The sequence below is a fragment of the Meleagris gallopavo genome, chromosome 4, assembly GCF_000146605.3.
Source record: "Meleagris gallopavo isolate NT-WF06-2002-E0010 breed Aviagen turkey brand Nicholas breeding stock chromosome 4, Turkey_5.1, whole genome shotgun sequence".
Classification (NCBI taxonomy): Eukaryota; Metazoa; Chordata; class Aves; order Galliformes; family Phasianidae; genus Meleagris; species Meleagris gallopavo.
Window position 1 is genome coordinate 60,490,874 of NC_015014.2, and position 19,277 is coordinate 60,510,150.

The 19,277-nt window shown below is 47.4% G+C and overlaps 1 protein-coding gene across 2 annotated transcripts; it reads left to right on the plus strand.

The window, feature by feature from the left end:
- Positions 1-3,536: 3,536 nt before the first annotated feature.
- LOC104910853 (uncharacterized protein PB18E9.04c-like) lies at positions 3,537-18,500 on the plus strand. Of its 2 annotated transcripts, XM_010710447.3 has the most exons (11): positions 3,537-3,943; positions 8,354-8,830; positions 9,600-9,735; positions 10,914-11,002; positions 11,737-11,800; positions 12,506-12,594; positions 13,373-13,485; positions 14,203-14,359; positions 16,286-16,429; positions 17,430-17,479; positions 17,661-18,497. In XM_010710447.3, the coding sequence occupies exons 1-10, from the start codon at positions 3,889-3,891 to the stop codon at positions 17,444-17,446; spliced, it is 1,341 nt and encodes a 446-aa protein (XP_010708749.1). In that variant the 5' UTR covers positions 3,537-3,888; the 3' UTR covers positions 17,447-17,479; positions 17,661-18,497. The 2 variants fall into 2 exon arrangements, with proteins under 2 accessions (XP_010708749.1, XP_010708747.1); XM_010710445.3 differs by having other exon boundaries at positions 17,430-18,500.
- Positions 18,501-19,277: the final 777 nt, after the last annotated feature.

Sequence of the window (19,277 nt, forward strand, 5' to 3'; positions counted from 1 at the left end):
TTTTTTTAACCTGTCCTGTCCAAGTTTGTTAGGTGGGGGATGGAAAGAACACATACACACATACCCAGGCTTCTTAAGAACTTGCCCTACAAAGTTCTGGGTTTCTTCAGGCTCCATTTTCTTCATGAGTGAGGACTTGAAAGTGAAATGAATTTAATGAAGGTGAGCCCAAGGATGTTGAGCAAGAGTACCGATTACAGATTCCTTCCTCCTCCTTTTTCCTGCTCTAGTGCTCTGTAGTTCTCTCCATATGATGCTATTGAGACTTTGTGTGGTTAACACTCTTGTGTTGGGCCAGTGTGTTCTGTGGGTTAACTTCATTTTCCACTGGTAGCTTTGCTGGTTTATCTTTCAGTTAAATGCCATAGGATGCTGGATGCAATGGGGGGGGAACTTTTGGTGGTTGCTCAATACCTCTGTGTGAAATTGGTAATATCACTAAATGATGTCTAAGTGCAAACTGTTGTCTAGATAGAAGCTTGAAACTTTGACATCATACAGTTTAAGAGTGAATCACATTCTCATAGTGTAATCTGACTGGAAAAGACTAAAAAATGTTAAGCCAGAGCCCTCTGGGAATCTGGTGCCTTTAACAAAAAATGTCATTTTGTGAAATGTTACATCTATTGCATAGTCTGTATGTTTTCTATTGTTTTTTTTTTTTTTGTACAGTTGTAAATTCAAAATATTCTGTCTTTGGGTACGTATTTTCAGTGTAATACAGTATGTATAATAAAAATTTAGATTTTCTATGGAAGCAAACAGTTTTTTTAATAGTTACATTACGTGCATCCATTCTAAATGTATCACATGGAAATGTCAGCTTTGCAATACATCTTCAGAAGCAATGCTGACATGCACTAGTTTTGGTGGTTAGGATAGTTGTGAGGAGGAGGTGTTAGCAAAATACCTGCTTCTGCTTTCTGGGCTGATTCAACAAAAGCTGGCTACCCCTGGGCGATAAGCCTCTGCAATGTGTGGATGTGCATATTCTTCAGTGCTCAAACCACAGCCTAGGCCTGGTGGATCGAGGAAGGTACACAGTGCGTGGTTGGCCCACGTGGCATGAAGTGTGGAATAAGCCTTGTTTGCTGTCTGCCTCCTGCGGCTGAGTTACAACAACGGCCGCTTCTCTCAGTCCTGGAGTGCTGTGGAAGACTTCTGTGGTTTGTTTTTGTCTTTATGTTCACAGACTGCAGTCTGGTTTATTCTGTGATAAACATGAAGGCTGACTTCTTGATGCTGAGCGATACAGACGTGTGGCTGGCCTCATCCCAGCTTTCTTATGTTGGAGCCTTGTGACATGGTTCTGTTATGCTTGCCTGCACTTGTGTGGTGCCAGGCATAGTCTGAAGTTTTTTTTTCTGTCAGATCGACCTTATCAAATAGCCGGCAAGCAAATTCTGTTCCAGGTCAACTGCTCTGTTAAAACACTTGCGACAAAGATTTGAGAGTGGATTGGGATGCACATTTCACTTATGTCATAGAGCATTTGTTCTGTGAAAGATTCTTGGCGTCCATGTGAGTGACTCACTAATACATTTTGCATGAATAAGGATGTGCCAGGCTGCCTTGTCTTCCTGAGAATGGCCTATTCAGAATTGGGCTCATCTATTTTTAGTGATCTCTGTCACTAGACATTTTGGACAGCATAGCTGGCTCAGGCAAACAGAGCTTTTATTACATGCTTAGGATTCTGTTCTAATACCAGGTTTCACGGCTGACCAAACACTGACCTTTTTAAGACCCGGACTACCTAGTCAGATACTGTCCTAAAGCTGATACCTTTAGATAGAACCCAGAATTCATTTTTCTCCAAGCTTTCTTGCTCTCAGGTGTTCATGAACGTGTTCTCCTGTCAGCAGGAAAGGAAAAATAAGGCATGAAACAAAACTGGTGAGTGAGCAGAAGAGATGATCTTATTTTCAGAACCAGATGGTTCCAGACCAGAGAAGGTTCTCCCAGCTGGTTCCGGAGCATGGTTTTTAAATAGTACTTGCTATTAAAATATGCTTACTGCTTCCTGGTACAGTATGAGTAGGTATTTCATGAAGGAGGCAGGTTGTGAGAATCGCCCTGGAAGTTACTGCTGGAGAATCTGACTTCCCTTTGGCCATTTTTACTGTTTTTAATTCCCTCTAAATGCAAAAGATAATGCCTCACATTTTTATTTTTATTTTTTAAGTGTTTGCTTCAGAGTAACCGTAAGAACATGTTACTTCTATTACTTCAGCTCCCCTGTTGGGGGTTTTGCCCTTCCATTTACACAACACTTACTATGAAGGCTCCTGCTGGTGCTGTTATAAAACATCACTGTTACTTTGGTGATTTTAGTATTGACACTGAAGAATATTGATGTGTCTTTCGCTTTTCAAAGCTGTGGTGCCATCATGTGGCCATTTGTACTGGTACAGCTATTTGTTCGGAGCACGGCAGTGGTGTTCATGCCTTTGGGAGTGCTGGCAGCTCTGCCTTGCTTTTCTCTGTTCTACCTACCTACAATTGTCTTGGCCCTCCTCTGGGCACCTGCAAGGGGGGTTCTGAATTCCCACATGTCTGAGAGCAGTGTCCAAACACTCCTTGAGCTCCAGCAGCTCAGGGCTGTGCCCACTGCCCTGGGCAGCCTGTTCCATGCCCACCGCCCTCTGGTGCAGACCCTTTCCCAACCCCCAGCTGCCCCTCCCCTGACACAGCTCCATGCCATTCCCTCGGGCCCTGTCGCTGTCATACAGAGCAGAGCTCAGCGCTGCTCTGCAGCTCCCTGAGGCCTCCCCTCAGCTGCTCTGCTCTGGGCTGAGTGAACCATCGACAGAAACCAAATGCAACTTGGAGGGTGGCTGCCAAGGGTGCTCGTATTTGGTTCAGGTCCATCAACTGGGAAGGGGCTTGAGAAGGGCTGTGATGCTGGCAGGGTGCTGTGTGTAATGCATAGCTCCCTGTCTGCCATTCTGGAGACCTCCAGCTGGAGTTCAGTGGTTTCAGAACAGGCTGAGCTCAACAGAGCTGCGATTTGGGTTGTGGTAGGGCTTGTCTGCATATCCAGCACAGGAAGAATGCAGAGCAGCTGGAGCAGGTCCAGAGGAGTGCCATGAAAGGTGCTCAGAGGGCTGGAGCACCTTTCCTAGAGGGAGAGGTTGAGGGAGCTGGGCTTGTTCAACATGGAGAAGAGAAGGCTGCAGGGAGATCTCATTGTGGCCTTCCAGTACCTGAAGGAAGCTTACAGGCAGGAGGGGGACTGACTTTTTACACTGACTGATAGTGATAGGACAAAGGGGAATGGCTTTAACCTAAAGAGGGGAGATTGAGGTTAAATGTTAGGAAGAAATTCTTCACTCAGAGGGTGGTGAGGCCTGGGCAGCCTGATCTGGTGAGGGGCACCCAGCCCACAGAAGGGGGTGGTGCTGGATGGGCTTTAAGGTCCCTTACAACCCAAACCATGCTATGATTATCTCAGTTAAAATGGGAACTTCTTTGAGCTGCAGTTCTTCCTGAGTAGTTCTTGCTGCAGGAAACCCTGGGTATCTACAAGTGCAATCCTTCCCCCTGAGGAGATCATGGGGCCTGGCCTGCAGCCCAGCCCAGTTCTGCCTGTTCCTCTTTCCTTAGCGCCTTGCTCCTCATGCATGAGTTTTTGCATGGGAAGTGAGCAAGGTTTGCTCTTCTGCCCCAGGCTTAGCTTGCGCTGCACCTCGAGGAGGCCTCATTGAGACCTGCTGCACCCTCTGTGCACAAACACCCCCTCTTTTGGGGGGGAGGCTGATCCGGCCCAGCCGCATGATCGCAGTCAGGTGACGACATTGAGCACAGAAGCGGTGCGGGATAAGCAGCTCAGTGAGGGAGATCAGCTGCTGCCCCGGCCCTTTTGCAAGCTGTTAGTGCTCAGGGAAAATGAGCACCTGGCCGCCTCCTCTGCTCTGGAGCTTGACCACGGCATGTCTGACAGGTGAGCCCTCCCAGTGCTGCTTTGCTTTGTGGGGCTGAGTGTGGGGCATGGTGACACGGTGTGTGCTGGTGAAACCACTGGCCTCTGAGAGTGTGGGGTGGGCAGGGGGGAGTGCTGGGAACAGCACCTTAAGGATGTGCAGCGCTGGAAGTGGGCTGAGCAGCCTAACAGTCACAGAATCATACAGTTTTTGAGTTGGATTGTTAAAGGCCAGCTAGTCCAAGTGCCTACGATGAACAGGGACGCCTGCAGCTCCACCAGGTGTTTTTTAAAGAAAAGGAAGTAAGTTTCTTCTTCACTCTGCAAACTGAGTGCTGTGGCCTTATCTGAAACCCAAAAGAAGAAACTTTCCCTTTCTTGGGGGTGTTCTGGTAACTGGGTTATCCTAGGAGCACATGTAAAAGTGCCTAAATATTTCTGTACTTATGTCCCTGCTCCTGCAGCCCTGAGGCACTCAGTAGGTTGGGGACTTGCAGGGCCCATGGTCACCAGCTGGAACAGAGCTCCTCGGTTCCTTTCCCCCTGCCCATGAGGCAGCACTGCACTGGGTAGTGCTGGAGTGCTGGCACAGGGGCCAGAGACGCTGTGGGATCTCATTGGGGATTTCAGTAGCTGCCTGGTCGTGGGCCTGGGCACTCTGCTGGTGGTGGCCCTGCTGGGGCAGGGCAGGGTCAGACGGACCCTGAGGTCCCCATACTGTGAAAACTTCTCAGAGCAATTCTTAGGCCATAACTTCTCATCTTAAAATGTCCAGGGAGGTGGTGGAGTCACCGTCCCTGGAGGCATTCAGGAAACTCAGAGGTTGGCACTGAGGGACATGGTTAGTGGGGATGGGCCATATAGTCTTAAAGGTCTTTTCCAAACTTTATGATTCATTTACCTGGGAGTCTTGTTGTATCTGTGTGTCTGGGACAGCCAAAGCATGTGATGAGGCACAACCTGTAGACTGGCACATTCGTGGAGTTTGGGGAAATTCAGAAGCAGGTTATTCGCATGTGGAATTTCACCAAAGATCTTCTTTATACAGACAACTATTGACTCGTTTATATTTTGTTTTGCTTGAAGTATTAGTTCCTTCAAGAACTGATAGCAGACTGACGTGGGGAAGAGAAGCAAAGGAGCTGTCATTCTACTTACACTTTTTTTGAGTTCTCAGTCAGTGTCATGTGCTTCACAGGTCAGCAGGGCTGCATGTCCTGTACGTTACAAAGGTTCAGGTCTGCTTCTTACCATGACATCCTCATGTCTGACTCATTGTAAAGCAGACTGAGTTAAGGCTGCTGAGTTGGACAAGGGGAATAGTGCATCACGGTGCTGGGTCAAAGCATGGCCGAGGCACAGGAGCCACTCTCTCTGTGTAGGATGAGTGCTGATGTCTCCTGGTCTCTAAGATATTTACCTTGGGCAAACAAACATGAAACAAAACCCCCACTGTTAAATTCAGTGTTTCTCTTTTTAGAGAAAACAGCAAGATGTGGGCAATGACTCATCTGCTGCCTGTCCCAGGAGTTTCAGAAAGACTGGGTTTTCTACACTCTTGAGTACAAAGCGGTCAGTATACGCATAGAAGGGAGCCCTCCGAGCAGTCTGTTTCCATGTGATCACAGATTTGTAAGGACTCTTTCATTCACTGTCCTGATTTTGCTGTAGAAATGCAGCTGGTGTTACCAGCCAACTTCATTGGCATGTTGTTGCTTATGCTGGGGTGGTGCTGAGCCCTGACACCAGAGATATCCAGCATTGTGTGGGTGGATGTAGCTCAAAGAGTGAGAAATCAAAGGCTCAGGAAGAAGAAATCAAAGGAGGTCGCTTTGGGAAGATCTTTGCAGTGACCCATGCATCCCCAGCTACCCAGTGCCTGTCTGACAGTCTCTGAGCACCACATCATCATCCTGCTCCCATTGTTCCTCATCTGAACATCACTGTTGGGTGTTAGCTGTGCTCTTCTGTCTCCATCACCTCCTAAAGCAACCCCTTGAAATAGTCCTTTGGTTTCCCTGCAGCAGCTGCTGGATTCTGGCAGGCTCAGGGGCCTGCACTGGCTGGAAGAGTGGGAACATGGCATTATTGGAGGAATGATGTTGGGGCCCAAGTCAATCCTGAAGTAACACTGATTTAACAGTCCTCATGTGATGAGCTCCAGAAGCAGCTCTATTTCCTGCTAACTTTGATGCATTACTGTAATACTTGATACTATTGGCAATTCAGAAAATCTTTTACTTTCAGAACTACTAGGTGTTTTTTTTTCCAGCTATCCCCAAGAGAGGAGCTGGACATGATCTGCAAACCTCTGACTTCAGTACCTAACAGGTGTTATTGAAAAGAATGGAAGAGAGGTGCGCCCTGAGTTGCTTACATGTGTTAGCAGCTCGCCGTAATAAGGCATGTGAGAGGAAGAAAGCGCTTAGCAGCCATAGCAGCATGTTGATGCCATATGAGGCTGTGTGTTTTCAGAAGGTGAGGTTATTCTGTGGAGGAAATCCCTGCCTTGAATTCCTGATCCAGAGTGGTGTGCATGCTGTGGTGGCAGGAGTGAGCTGGGTTTGGTTTGCTTTGTTTGCTTGCTACTTGTTGCATTTAGTTTTACAGGCTTTTCCTCCATCCTGAGACCGAGAAAAGTCCATTCCCTGTGGTCATGTGCTTCTGAGATTACTTTCATCAGCAGACACCATTTCAGTCTATTACATTTCACAGCAAAACAACCTGCACTGCAGTAATATCCCGCAGTTCTCTGAAGATTACAGCTCCTTGGCTGTGAAGCACTCCTGCTCTTACAGGGGAAGGATTTGGGAATCAAAGCTAGTCTGCCCACAGGCAGGTTCCCTTTGGGTTACTGGATGCATCCAGAGCAGCTTAAATAAAAATCCTAAACCCGTGACTTTTCTTCCTTGATCCCTTTAACCAAGAAGGGATGAAACAGGCAGCTACTTGACAAGCATCTTAAATCAGATTGAGGGATCTCAGGGTAAGCTGAGCACCACCAGCAAAAACAAGTGTTTTAAGCAATTCTCACAATCCTTTATCTTGGAGAGTCAGACCTCTCAGCTCTGGGATCAGCTTAATGTTTTTTTCCAGCCTAAATGATTTTATGATTCTAATGCATGTGTTTGACAGGGCTCTCGTGTGCAGGTGATGCTGCACGTGAGACACCGACTCCCACAGTTTTCTCCTGGTGAAAGTGGCAGCCCATGGCTTGGGCAGGTACACTCTTGGATGGGTAAAGGACTGGTTGGATGGCTGTGCCCAGGGGGTGGTGCTGAATGGAGTTAAATCCAGTTGGGGACTGATCACATGTGATGCTCCCTGGAGGTTGGTACTGGGGCCTGTCCAATTTAATATCTTCATTCATGACCTGGTTGAGGGGATTGAGTGCAGCCTCAGTAAGTTAGCAGGTGATGCCAAGTTGGGAGAAAATGCTGATCTGCCTGGGGTAGGAAGGCCCTTTGGAGAGAAATGAACAGACTGGATCACTGGGCTGAGGCCAAAAGGGGTGAAGTTTGACAAGATCAAGTGCCAGATCCTGCACTTTGGCCACAACAACCCCAGACAACGCTACAGGCTTGGGGCAGGGTGGCTGGAAGACTGTGTGGAAGGAAAGGACCTGAGGGTGTTCATTGATGGTCAGTTGAATATAAGCCAGCAGTGTGCCCAGGTGGCCAAGAAAGCCAATGGCATATTGGCTCGTATCAGAAATAGTGCTGCCAGCAGAAGCAGGGAGGAGATCACCCCCTGTACTTAGTTCTGATGAGGCTGCACTTCAAGTTCTGTGTTCAGTTTTGGGCCCTCACTGCAAGAAAGACAGTGAAGCCCTGGAGTGTGTTCAGAGAAAGGCAACGAAGCTGTGAGGGTTCTGGAGCACAGGCCTTATGAGGAGCAGCTGAGAGAACTGGAACAGTTTAATCTGAAGAAGGCTTAGGGAGACCTTATCACTCTCTACAACTACCTGGAAGGAAATTGTGGCGAGGTGGGTGTTGGCCTCTTCTCCTGCGTAACTAGCAATAGGTCTGGAGGGAATGACCTCAAGCTGTGCTAAGGGAGATTCAAGTTGGACATTAGGAAAAAATTCTTCAAAAGAGTAGTCAGGCACTGGAACAGGCAGCAGGTGGTGGAGTCGCCATCCTTGGAGGTGTCCACGAAATATTTAGGTGTTGTACTGAGGGACATGGTTTAGTGGGGAAATACTGGTGATAGGTGGACAGTTGGACTTGGTTGATCTTGAAGGTCTTTTCAATCTTGGTGATTCTATGATTCTATGATGCTCAGATGCTGCCAGTTTTTCCGCACTGCTCTGTAGTGGAACGTAGCAAAGATAATTTCTGCACACCAAATGAGGACACAAAGGTAACCTAATGGTAAGTCTTCACTAAGGGAAGAACAATAACTTGACCATTATGGTTTTTTTTTCCTTAGGTATTGCTTTAGGCCAAACAACCACCACTCAGGCCCCTGTTGCATCAACCTCGCTACTTCTGAGTGCAGCTACCACCCAAGTCCCTGTTCCACCAACCTCAATATCTTCTATTGCCACTGTGACCTCGGCCCCCACATCCCCATCTGCTGCTGGGATGCTCTCAGCTGGAACAGTGACAAACCTCACCATCCCTACAGTTGTGCCATCTGCTGTCTCAAGCACGAACCCTCCCACTCCAGCTCTGCCCACGACCCCACGCATCACCGCGCTCATCTCTGGGACTGCAACCACCCCTCATGCACCCACAGCATTAATGGCCACATCCAGCAGTGCCTGGGCCACCCCTCCAGATGTAACTTCATCTCCTGGGGTCCTATCAGTAGTCCCGCCCCTCAGCACCACTGAGCCCTCAAACTGCAGCAGAGTGAATGTGACAGCATGTACTCCTTGCTCCCCAGGGACCATTCCCAGCAATGGTAAGAGTCAGGGCTCACCCAAGCTCTCCTATGCTAGGTGGCAAAGGGAGTGACCAAGGGAGGCAAGACCGGCTTGTGGTGGATGCTCTAGGGTAACTCTGCAGAGGACAGGAGGTAATTTTCACCTCGCTGTGTACAGGATGTGCCCTAGTGAGACCTTCTCCTCTTGCTCATGCTTTGCTCCTGCAGCGCCAAGGACTGGTTTCTGCATGGATGGGGGGTGTGGATCTGCTGTGTGCCACCACTGCAAGTCTCACACAATTGTTTTGTGCAGTTCAGATTTGTTTTGTAGAGCACAGACTGCCAGAGCTCATGTCTGGTGGGAATGCTGCATTGCCTATGTGCAAAGGAAGGCTGTTTCTGCTTAAGGCAGATTCTCTGCTTCGGGGTTTTCTGCTTCCCACAGATGTAAATTTATCAGAAATCAAAGGAGTGTGTTTATTTTAACCGTTGTGTGGTGGTGGGAAAGAAGGAAAACCCTCCTCTCTCCTCAAATTGGAAGAGGAAAGAGCAGTCTTGGTAATTACCAGAAGTCCATGTTGATAGAATTGGGACCATAGATTGCCTTACAGCTGTTCTCCCATCTAATGGCACAAGCAGCATCACTAGCCTAAATGTTATTTTCTACCCCCCAAAAACTGTCTTTCTGGGGGAGCTGGATCCAAACACCTGTGCCTGTTGCTATGATCTGTAGACAAGCCAAGGGGATGGATGAGGGGTTGAAGTTAAGCCTCGTAGTGCTGATACTGCTCTCTCTGTCTCTATTCAGACACCTGGAGCTGCTCGTGCTGCACAGAGGGCTCATGCTTGGACCCTGGTGCCTGTGCTCCTTGCCCGGTGGGGCACTACCAGCCTGCGAGGGGACAGCAGCAGTGCCTGCCGTGTCCAAAGGGACGTTACACAAAGTAGGTGACGGCCTCTACTGTGTCTGGATGTGATTGTGTTCTCTCTCACAATGCTTCCCCACTGGAGCCCATCAGCTCTTGGAGCCTCCAGGTGCCTCAAATCCTTGAGGTCAGCCATGCCTGAGGCCTGTCCCTACGCCGGGATGGGTGCCAGCCTTGGTCTAACCCAGCTTGTGCCTTCAGTGCCTCAGGGCATGGGTGGCCTGCAGGCCAGGCTTCAGTGCCACACCTTTGAAAAGATCATGGAATCACAGAATGGCTGAGGTTGGTGGGAGCCTCAAAGCCCACCCAGTTCCAACCCCGTGCCGTGGGCTGGTTGGCCCCCACCAGATCAGGCTGTCCAGGGCCCCATCAAACCCAGCCATGACCAAATCAGGATTTATCCTGAAATGCTTCTGCTGGGACAATGGAGAGTGTGACATGGAGCTGGGGGCAGCTGGAAGGAAGAGAGAGGCAACGGAGAGGAGCCATAGCAGCTGCCCAGGGCTCCATCAGCAGCGCTTCACATTTCTCTGATATTTGGAGAACCCAGAGTCCCTGGGCTGTGAGCAGCTCTGTGGCTGATGTAATCTTGTGTTCGTTTGTTTTAAGCTAAGTGTTTGCTTCTATTCCCGTTCTTAATTTTTTCCCTCCACAAATCTTGCTCAGTCCCGGGGTTTCCAAAGGAATAAAGAGCGTGTCTTTGTTTTCCTCCAAAGGCTGGCTGCTAACGATTTTTAAACCCACATGCTTTTGGTTGGGGATTTGGCTCTATTGGTGATGAATGCACCAGATTTCCTCCTCCACTGCCTTCCTTGATGTCCTCCCTCTCCTCCCAGAGGCCTGACATGGCACATCCCTATTCCCACAGTCCCTATTATTTCAGTTCAGGACTCCCTCACCGCAGTGCTGTGGCTCAGTTCCCTTTCCATAGAATCACAGAACTGTAGAGGTCAGATGGGAACTCTGGAGATCATCTAGCCCAATCCTCTGCTAAATCAGGTTCCCTACAATAGATTGAGCAGGAAAGTGTCCAGGAGGATCTTGCATATCTCCAGAGAAGGAGATTCCACATCCCTCTGGGCAGCCTGCTCCCTATTTCCAGACTTGCTAGTGAAACAGAGCTGTGCTCCACTGTCTCGAGCACAGAGAAGCCTCAGTAAGATAAAACTTTGCTAACCTCTGCTTGATTCCCCCAGCACTACCAACAGCACCGTGTGCTCACCCTGCCCACCTGGCCACTATGCCAACGAGTTGGGGGCCACAGCCTGCAGCGCGTGCCAGAAAGGTAGGGCTGTTTGTATGCAACCCCATGCACTCCCATCACACACTGCACAGGCTTTTAGCCACAGCCAGATACAATTACTGGGTTACTTACAAGCACCGATGAGTAAACAGGTTATTCTGTACAGGCCAAAAATAGAACAGCATATCTCTTCCCACAGTTATGGATGTTCTTATTAAAAATGAAAGAACAGGTCTCACATACAGTCACGCTCCTGTTTGCAGCAAGCTAATACCATAGGCAATACTAAATAGCACATGCAATGCAACTGCTACTCTGGATGCCAATTAAGAGCTCTTTACACATGCACAATTGTCCTTTGAAAATCTGTGCACAAAACTGCTCGTCTCACACCCAAATCTTGGCTATCATTTGCTACGTTTGGGAGGAAAAACGTAAATAAGCAGCAGTTGGAGGCTGTCATGGGTGACAGTGTGTGGCACCTCTCTGCCTTAATTCCGAGGTTTTTTACATTAGACCACAGAGAAGTCTATGAGCACGGCCCCTAGATCAGGCAATTATGAAAGTTAATAAGCTGTTTTTCTCTTGCGAGGTGAGGGAGGGGGTTTTGCTTCCCTCCTGCTCAGCTGTAGCTCGTGGCACATGTTTTTATGCCTCCTGCCCACACTGCGGGGAGTGCGAGCCCATTTGTTTGCCTGCAGAACAGGAACAACTAACAACATGGGGACAGGGATGGCAGAGGAAAGATCCTGAGAACTTTCTCCTTTTTCCTCCAGGTTATTTTAGCTCACAGCAAAATGCAGCTTTTTGTCTGCCTTGCCCGCCTGGATCGTTCTGCAAGTAAGAAATCCTCGTGTGACCTTAGCTGCGGTGGGTGGCACATCTGGTAGCAGCCACTGAGCACCAGCAGTGGCCAGAGGGCTCTGCAGGCTTTAGGGATGGTGGTGCTGAGATTTGGATAAGATTCTACGAAAGGAGGAGGATTCTGCTGGCAGTGCTGCAGCAAAGTGAAGGACAACTGTTGGCTTGTGTGCTTTGGGGTCAGTCCTATCCCAACCCCCACTTCAGCTTGGCTGGGGACTGGTGGAGATGGAGGCACTTTTACTCAGCTGTCCCCTGGTGGAGGAAGAGGGCACCTGGGAGAGGTGAACTTTGCAGCCAAAGTTCAGTTTAATTGCTATAAAAGCAGTTCTGTGGCTTTCACAGCCATATGGCTGTTGCTCTTCTCAGCACCTACTGAGCAGTTCCAGGCAAATGTGCTGGGGAACGGCCCTGGCTGGGAGATCGAGTTCCTACAAGTTTCATGCAAATAAGAGACCAAGGAAAGGATAGAAATGCCATCACATTCCCAACCCTAATTAGACATATGGGAGAAACTGCACTGCAGATAGACACCGCAAATGCCTACAATATGGTAAAAATTGGTAGACAGTGGAGCGTTAAGCCTTAGGCTGTGTGTGCATAAAGAAGCAGGTGGTGGGGTGGGTTGGGTTGGGTTGTCTCAGTGCTGGGCTCATGGTGCTGTCTCACTGTTCTCCCTCCCAGCACCACCAACTGCACGCTGTGTCTGGCCTGTCCTGCTGGGCATGAGGCTCCACGTGAGGCTGCTGAGGGGTGTGTGCTGTGCCGGGCAGGTGGGTCGTGTGACAGGTTGTGATCGTGGGCACTGAGCAACCTCAGTGCGCTGCATGGTTTAGAGTGATGACAGTGTGTGATCTCACCACCAGAATGCAGGGATTTCTCCCCAGAATTTGGTCCTTTAACCCAGAGGACGTTGCTCCCTACCACCATGAATGGCCCAGCTGACAGCAGCTGAGCAAACCATTGATGCCTAAGCAATGGAAAAGTGCTGGTGGCTGTCCCAGTGTGGCAGGACATGTTGTGCCAAGCCCTCCTCCAGCGTGAGTACTGCTGACCTGCACTGGAGCAACGCAGTTGGATGTATTTCATGCAAACCAGCATTAATGTCTTTGAGACCATGACTTCCCTGACCTGTCATTCTCACAAAGCTTAGGAAACAGCCTTGTGTTATACTGCACTCAGCAAGCTCCAAACAGCTGGGAAAGGTGCTTGAACCTGGAATTAGAGGGGCTGAAACACTGCTGACCTCTGGCTCCACTTCCCTCTGCTTTAAAGCTGCCAGCTCAGCACTAACCCAGCTCCCACCATACTCCCGCTCTGTTTTCAGATTTGAAACCAGGTGTTGGCCAGATTCCTTCCTTATGCTTTTATTCTTTCCTTCTTGCCCCTTTACCAGCCAGCTACTGCCAAAGTTCAGGCTCAGTTTTTGTCATGCACATGAAGTATTTCATGCATTTTCTCCTTGTGGCTTTGAAAGCAGACTCATCCATATGCAATTGCAAAGGCCCCTGGGTCCAGTACCAGATGCTAATGTGCTCTTTTGCTATTTAGGTATGTTCAAAGGTCTGGGTGATGACACCTGCAAGCCCTGCAAGCCAGGGGAATACCAACTGCAGCGGGGCCAGGAGAGCTGTGACCTGTGCCCAGAGAACCACTATTGCCCCGTGAGTCTGCTCTGGCTGCTTTGGCAGCTGGGATTAACGAGTACAGCTAATACACTTTTAATTAAGGCCAATTTTAGCTTAGCTTGTTTCCTTTTCTTAAATACAGACAGAGCCCTTGTAGAGCAGTGGGGTTGCAATTAGAGCACCAGGAAGCTGGCTTTGTTCCACCCTTGGCATCAGGGCATGGTTAGGGGATGAGGTATCCATTAATGAGGTACAGAAGTGTTTAAAACACAACAAGACCTGAATTCAATGACAGCAGGTTCATTTATTGGTCCTTGGATATTGTAGGTCTTCAGGTGGCTGGCTGCTAGTTCTACCTCTGCCTCATTTTGTCATTTCTAATATCTATTCCAAGACAGCAAGGCAGTGGGTACTTTGTAAAGCAGGTTTCACAGCACGTCCAAACTTAAGGAGGTATCATAGAATCGTTTGAGTTGGAAGGGACCCATAAAGGCCATCTAATCCAACTCCTCTGCAGTGAACAGGAACACCTACTGCTCCATCAGGTGCTTGGAGCTCCATCAGGTGCTCGGAGCCCCATCCAGCCTGACCTTGAGTGTCTCCAAGGATGAGGTTCCACCACTTCTCTGGGTAACCTGTGCCAGTGCCTCACTGGAACATGCACACACATGCTATATATGTAGTACTGAGGCGACACTTACCCTGCTGCCACCTTCTCTGTTGTTTGAGGAATTTACCTTTCCTCTTGGTTAGAGCCCAGATGTGAACCCAATCAAGTGCCCTCCTGATGCCTTCTGCCCCGTGGGCAGCACCGCGCCCCAGTACTGCATGGAGGTCTTCCTGTACAAGGTGGGCAGCTCCTGCCAGCTGACGCCACTGGTGATTGTCCTCCTGGCGCTCTTCTCAGCAGGTGAGCATTGCTCTTCTTTCTTTATGTCTCCGCACAGTGCACATTGTGTTGCCTTAAATTTGGATTTCTAGTAAGTCTTTTTGGTTGCTCATCCCTTTAAAACGGAGCAGAAAGGTGGGTGAGTCTTCAGCAAGGAAGCTACACCAGGAACACTAATCCCAAAACAACAAATTGGCATTCATAGTCCTAACAAAGGAAAAAGTAAGAATTGTGTAGTTTTAGGTCCAAGTTTGTGGGGAAGTTGGATCAGAGGTTATGATGATGAGCAGCTCTTACTGTTAGGGATTGTAAAAAGAGCAGAAGAGCAAGCTGGAATAGGGGTGTTCAAGCTGAGACTGATCACTGCACAGGCACATAAAAAGAACTGCAGGGTTAAGTGCCACTTGTGCAAACAGCTCTGCTGACAGGAGGCTTTCATCTCCTCCTGGTATTCTAAGGCACGAAAGCCACATGCCCACGAGTTTCTGTTTTAAGCTCAACAGTTTTGTGCCCCCAAACGTTCATCCTCCAGTCCAGCTCACTGCTGTTAGAAGGCAGAGGGGAGATCAATCAGATCTTAATCCTCGCAGCAAACAGAGAGCAAAGCTTCTCCAACAACAAAGCAGCATTAGTAGTTCTTATCAAAATCCTGTCTTAGCACCTGAGGAGCCCACAGACATAAATAAGGACTAAATGCACTGCTGTGCTGGGCAGGTGCTGGAGCGCTGCCACAGGCACCAGACAGGGCCCTGTCCCTGGAGATGCCCAGGGATGTAACCACAAACCAGGGACCGTGCAGAAGCTCCTCCACCTCAGGTGCCCAGGCTCCGCTGTGTCAGGCCATGGTCCAAAAATCTGCCAGGAAAGATGCCAGCTAAAGCAAGTATTAATTAGAAAAAGTAGACTTAAATGAAGCACACGAAGGGGTCATCCATGCAGAACAATGGCCAGTTAATCAGCGTTTCTGATAAACGAGTCTGAGAGTCACAGAACAATGTTCCTCAGTGAAGACCTGGGTGGCAAAGTTTGCTAAGAAGAGGGGCAAAAGAAGCAGCCCACACAGGAACCAGCCAGCATTTCATGGCTGGGTAGCAGCTTAATTGTTTGCTGTGAGGTTGTCTGCTCACGCAATCCAAATTTGGATGCATTTGTCTGGACATATTGCATCACAGTGACAGATTCACGCTCTTCTGTTTAGATCAATTTTCCCTGATTATGCTTCTGCCAGAAACAGACAAACAGAAATGTCACAGTACTTGATATTTTGCAATTATTTCCATGTCTATGCACAGCCTAAAAGAAATTTTTTCTGACAGTCCTGATCCTAGTCTAGACTCAGAGTTGATCTAGGTCAGTTACTTCTTGAGCTTCATTATAAGCACCATACAGAGCAAAAGTATTTCTCAGCATGGCCTTTCAGAGAGGTGGGACAAGTGCAATGAGTCTGCATTGATAAGATGCCAGGTGGGAAATGAGAGCTCTGTGGAACAGAGAGCAAACAGGAGCAGAAAAGCAAGTGACTGAGTTATTTCGTTAAAACCCACTGCTGTTCTCCACATCTTTCAGGGTAAATCTGAAATGCCAAAGCTGAGTTGTTACAGTTAGCCAGTTAGTATTTTCTGCGCTCAAGCCAAAGGAGAACAAAACACTTTGTTAAGAATCATAGAATTGAGTTGGAAGGGACCTTTAAAGGTCATCTGGTCCAATGCAATGAACAGGGACACATACAGCTCCATCGGGTGCTGTCCAGCCTGACCTTGGGTGCCTCTAGGGATGTGGCACCACCACCTCTGGACAACCTGTGCCAATGCCTCACCACTCTTATTGTAAAAAATTCCTTCTAGATTAACCAGAAGATAATGCAGCAGTCAGAAAGCACTAGAACAAACACTTGATGCTTTACCTTCCTCTTTGAAAATTAGCTATCATTGTTTACATTCCTTACAGGTGCAATTCTTATAATCTTTGTACTAATTCTGAGAAGAAGGCAAGAATATAGCACAAAATCTTTGAAGTCCCTGTTGCTACCACGAGGATCAGAGCGGCACACAACGTATGGAGTGATGGAGCACAGAGAGCCGGTGTATGCTGGTTGGTAGTGGGGGAAATGCTACCTGCAAGCACTGTGTTCCCTTTTCTGTATGGTAATGCATGTGTGTGCATATGTGAAAAATGTTTGACCATTACCAACCTATTTTTGTATAGCTAAAATAACTACAGAGAAATGAAATGCAAATCATTTTTCAGCTGTGACTTTTTGTGCTAACCAACCTAGCTGGATGCTGTTATACATGAAATGGACTGAACAGCAGAAGCTTCCCCTTTAATTCCTAGCTCCACTTGCAATAAATATTTTTTTTCCTTTCCTTAAGAAATTTCAGCAGTCAGCTCAACAGCTGGAGCAAAGAGCAGCTGCTGCAGATACTGGGATTCCCACAACACAACTGTATCTACCTGAGCAGGAACTAACATAGATATTCTTCCTTTAAGGAATATGCACATTTACTTATTTATTTGCCATTCTCAAAACTTTATCTATACTTGAAATTGAGGGTCAAGTGAAAAAAAGGAATCCCAAACTTTCCCCTTCCTCTCAACTGTGGGAAAACATGTGCAGCTCAGCTTATGGTTGATTCCTGGACAAATGTGTCCCTTCTGTTTCCTGCTGCAGTCTCTAATGCAGTGCTTCATATTACTCCACAGTTACAGAAGCAACACCTTCCTCCTGCTTCTCCAGTGAAATTCATTCACATACCCGGCAGGCTGCAAAGCCCTGCTCAGATCATCCAGCTGTGACACTTCCACAGTGCTGTGCTTCATCAGCTCTGAGAGCCCTGGTAAAAATAGTACTTACTATTATGAGAGCTGTGCTTTCAAGTGAGTGTGCACAGAGGTGGAAGCAGGTGTTACTTCTCAGGAGTCCTTTCCCTGAGCTAAAGCAGCAGCAGCCAGCTGAAGGAACCCAGCTGGTAGGGGTTAAGTGGCTGCTGCCCTCCACTGCTCATTCTTCTCATCCCCGGGGAGGTTATTGTGCTTTTCAAGAAAAAAAATAAACAACAGCCAAAAAAAGCAGTTCTGTGATCTGTTTCAGATCTGTCAGATGAGTAAATGGACAGGAAGAGAGGTGCGTTATCCTCTGAGGTAAGCAATAGTGCAGCTGGTAACCCTGCCACCTGCATCAGCAGCAGCATGGACCAATCACACACCAAGCTCAGTCCCATCCCAAGACCCTTTCTGCCCTCAAGTCTCCGGTTTCCCACTGAAAGCTGGTTACCTTCCGTCCTCATGCTTTGTTCTTTTCTTCCCACCTTCTCACTCCCAGCTACTCGCTTGAAATGCGCTGGCTCTCAGAACCCCCGTTCTAAGAAGAAATGGGTCCTTTGCAGCAGTGACCCCCTGGGGACAGGACAGGGCCCTCTCCTTGTGGCTTGTGTGGCTGCAGGAAATGATGCCCAACACCCTCTCCTGTTCTTCAGTCCTGAGAGATGGGGGACAGAGTGTGCATGGCCCTTCTGCTGGCCTCTCTGATGCTGTCCATAGCACGCAGGCACTAAGTTTCTTAGTGGGCACTGTCAGGGCTTTCCGCAGGAGCAGCAAAAGCATGGAGTCCTGATAACACAGCACCAAGTTATTTCAGCAGAACACTAAACCAACAGTGCCAAAGCATATTTCTGATTTGCTCTTAAAGAAGCACAGCTGCAGTCAGGCACAGAGATTCCACCCATGAAGGAAACCGGCGTTGACCTAAAACCTGGCTGAGAAAGAAAAATGTGGTTGAATTAAAACCTGACCAAACAGGAACAACAGCAGTGACAGCTGAATGGAGCTTGCAGGACTGCATGATTGCAGCTCAAAATACTTGAAGTCTGTGAAATTCTGAGTAACAGAAAACAGCACTGTAACAGGAGAAACTGACTGCAGAAAATGTTAACTTTTTTATGGTAAGCAACTGTGTGAAAACAAGCCAAAATACAATCATTATCACCTCTATCTGAGCCCTAAGTATTATTTCCAGCAAGTCTCTTAGGAAGTTGCAGAGTGCAAGTTTTCACTATGAAAACATCCAGTTCTTTCACTTCCAAACCACGCTCAAACAGCATGCGTTTGACTAAAAAATAAATTAAGAACAAAAAATAATAAAAAACTGCAAAAATATCTATATAGATCTGTTTTAAAAAAATTAGCAACTTCTTAAATAACTAGGAATAAATTTTAATATTTAATAAGATACTGAAGTTTCTCAAAAAGTCAGACATGAAATGTGATTCAACACTATGGAAAAATTGCATTTTTCAAGGTATTTTGCTTTTCAAAGTAAATTCAAACAAAGAAGCCTCTAAAAACTGACCGTAAACATAAAGCTATGGAACAAAACAGACATTTTAAATTGATTATTCTTCCTAGATCATAAGCAAATTCTTCTAACATATTCAACTGAAAATGGTTTCTAGGCTTGCTCAGTGATAAAGGAACGACAAATTCTGAATTTACCTATCATGTACCAGCTTTGATGAGTTTGCTGGAGAAGGAAATACATACTACTGCTACTATGGGCAAGACACTAAGTACATAATTTAATGTCACATAACATGCCATACTTAGATACTATTTTGTTGAATTTATAACAGAAAATCTTTAAGTTGTTGATGCTAAGTATTGAGTTGCATCATGAGAAAGCTCAATTTTTCCAAGGTTGTTTTCCTTTGTATTTGAAAGTGGAAGGAATTTGGAAAAAACTTTAAGTTGTTGTCTTTTTAAAACAATACTTCAATCTCTTTTCCTAGTGCCATAGAGTAAGGTAGAGAAGTCTTCATTAAAAAACCACTTTTTCTGAATTGGAAGCAAAATTTCTACCAGGTCAGTTCTGATGACTGAGGTGAAGCTCATGAGGTCAGTACAGGTATAAGGAAGCACACGGTCCACACTTCTTTTAAGGATC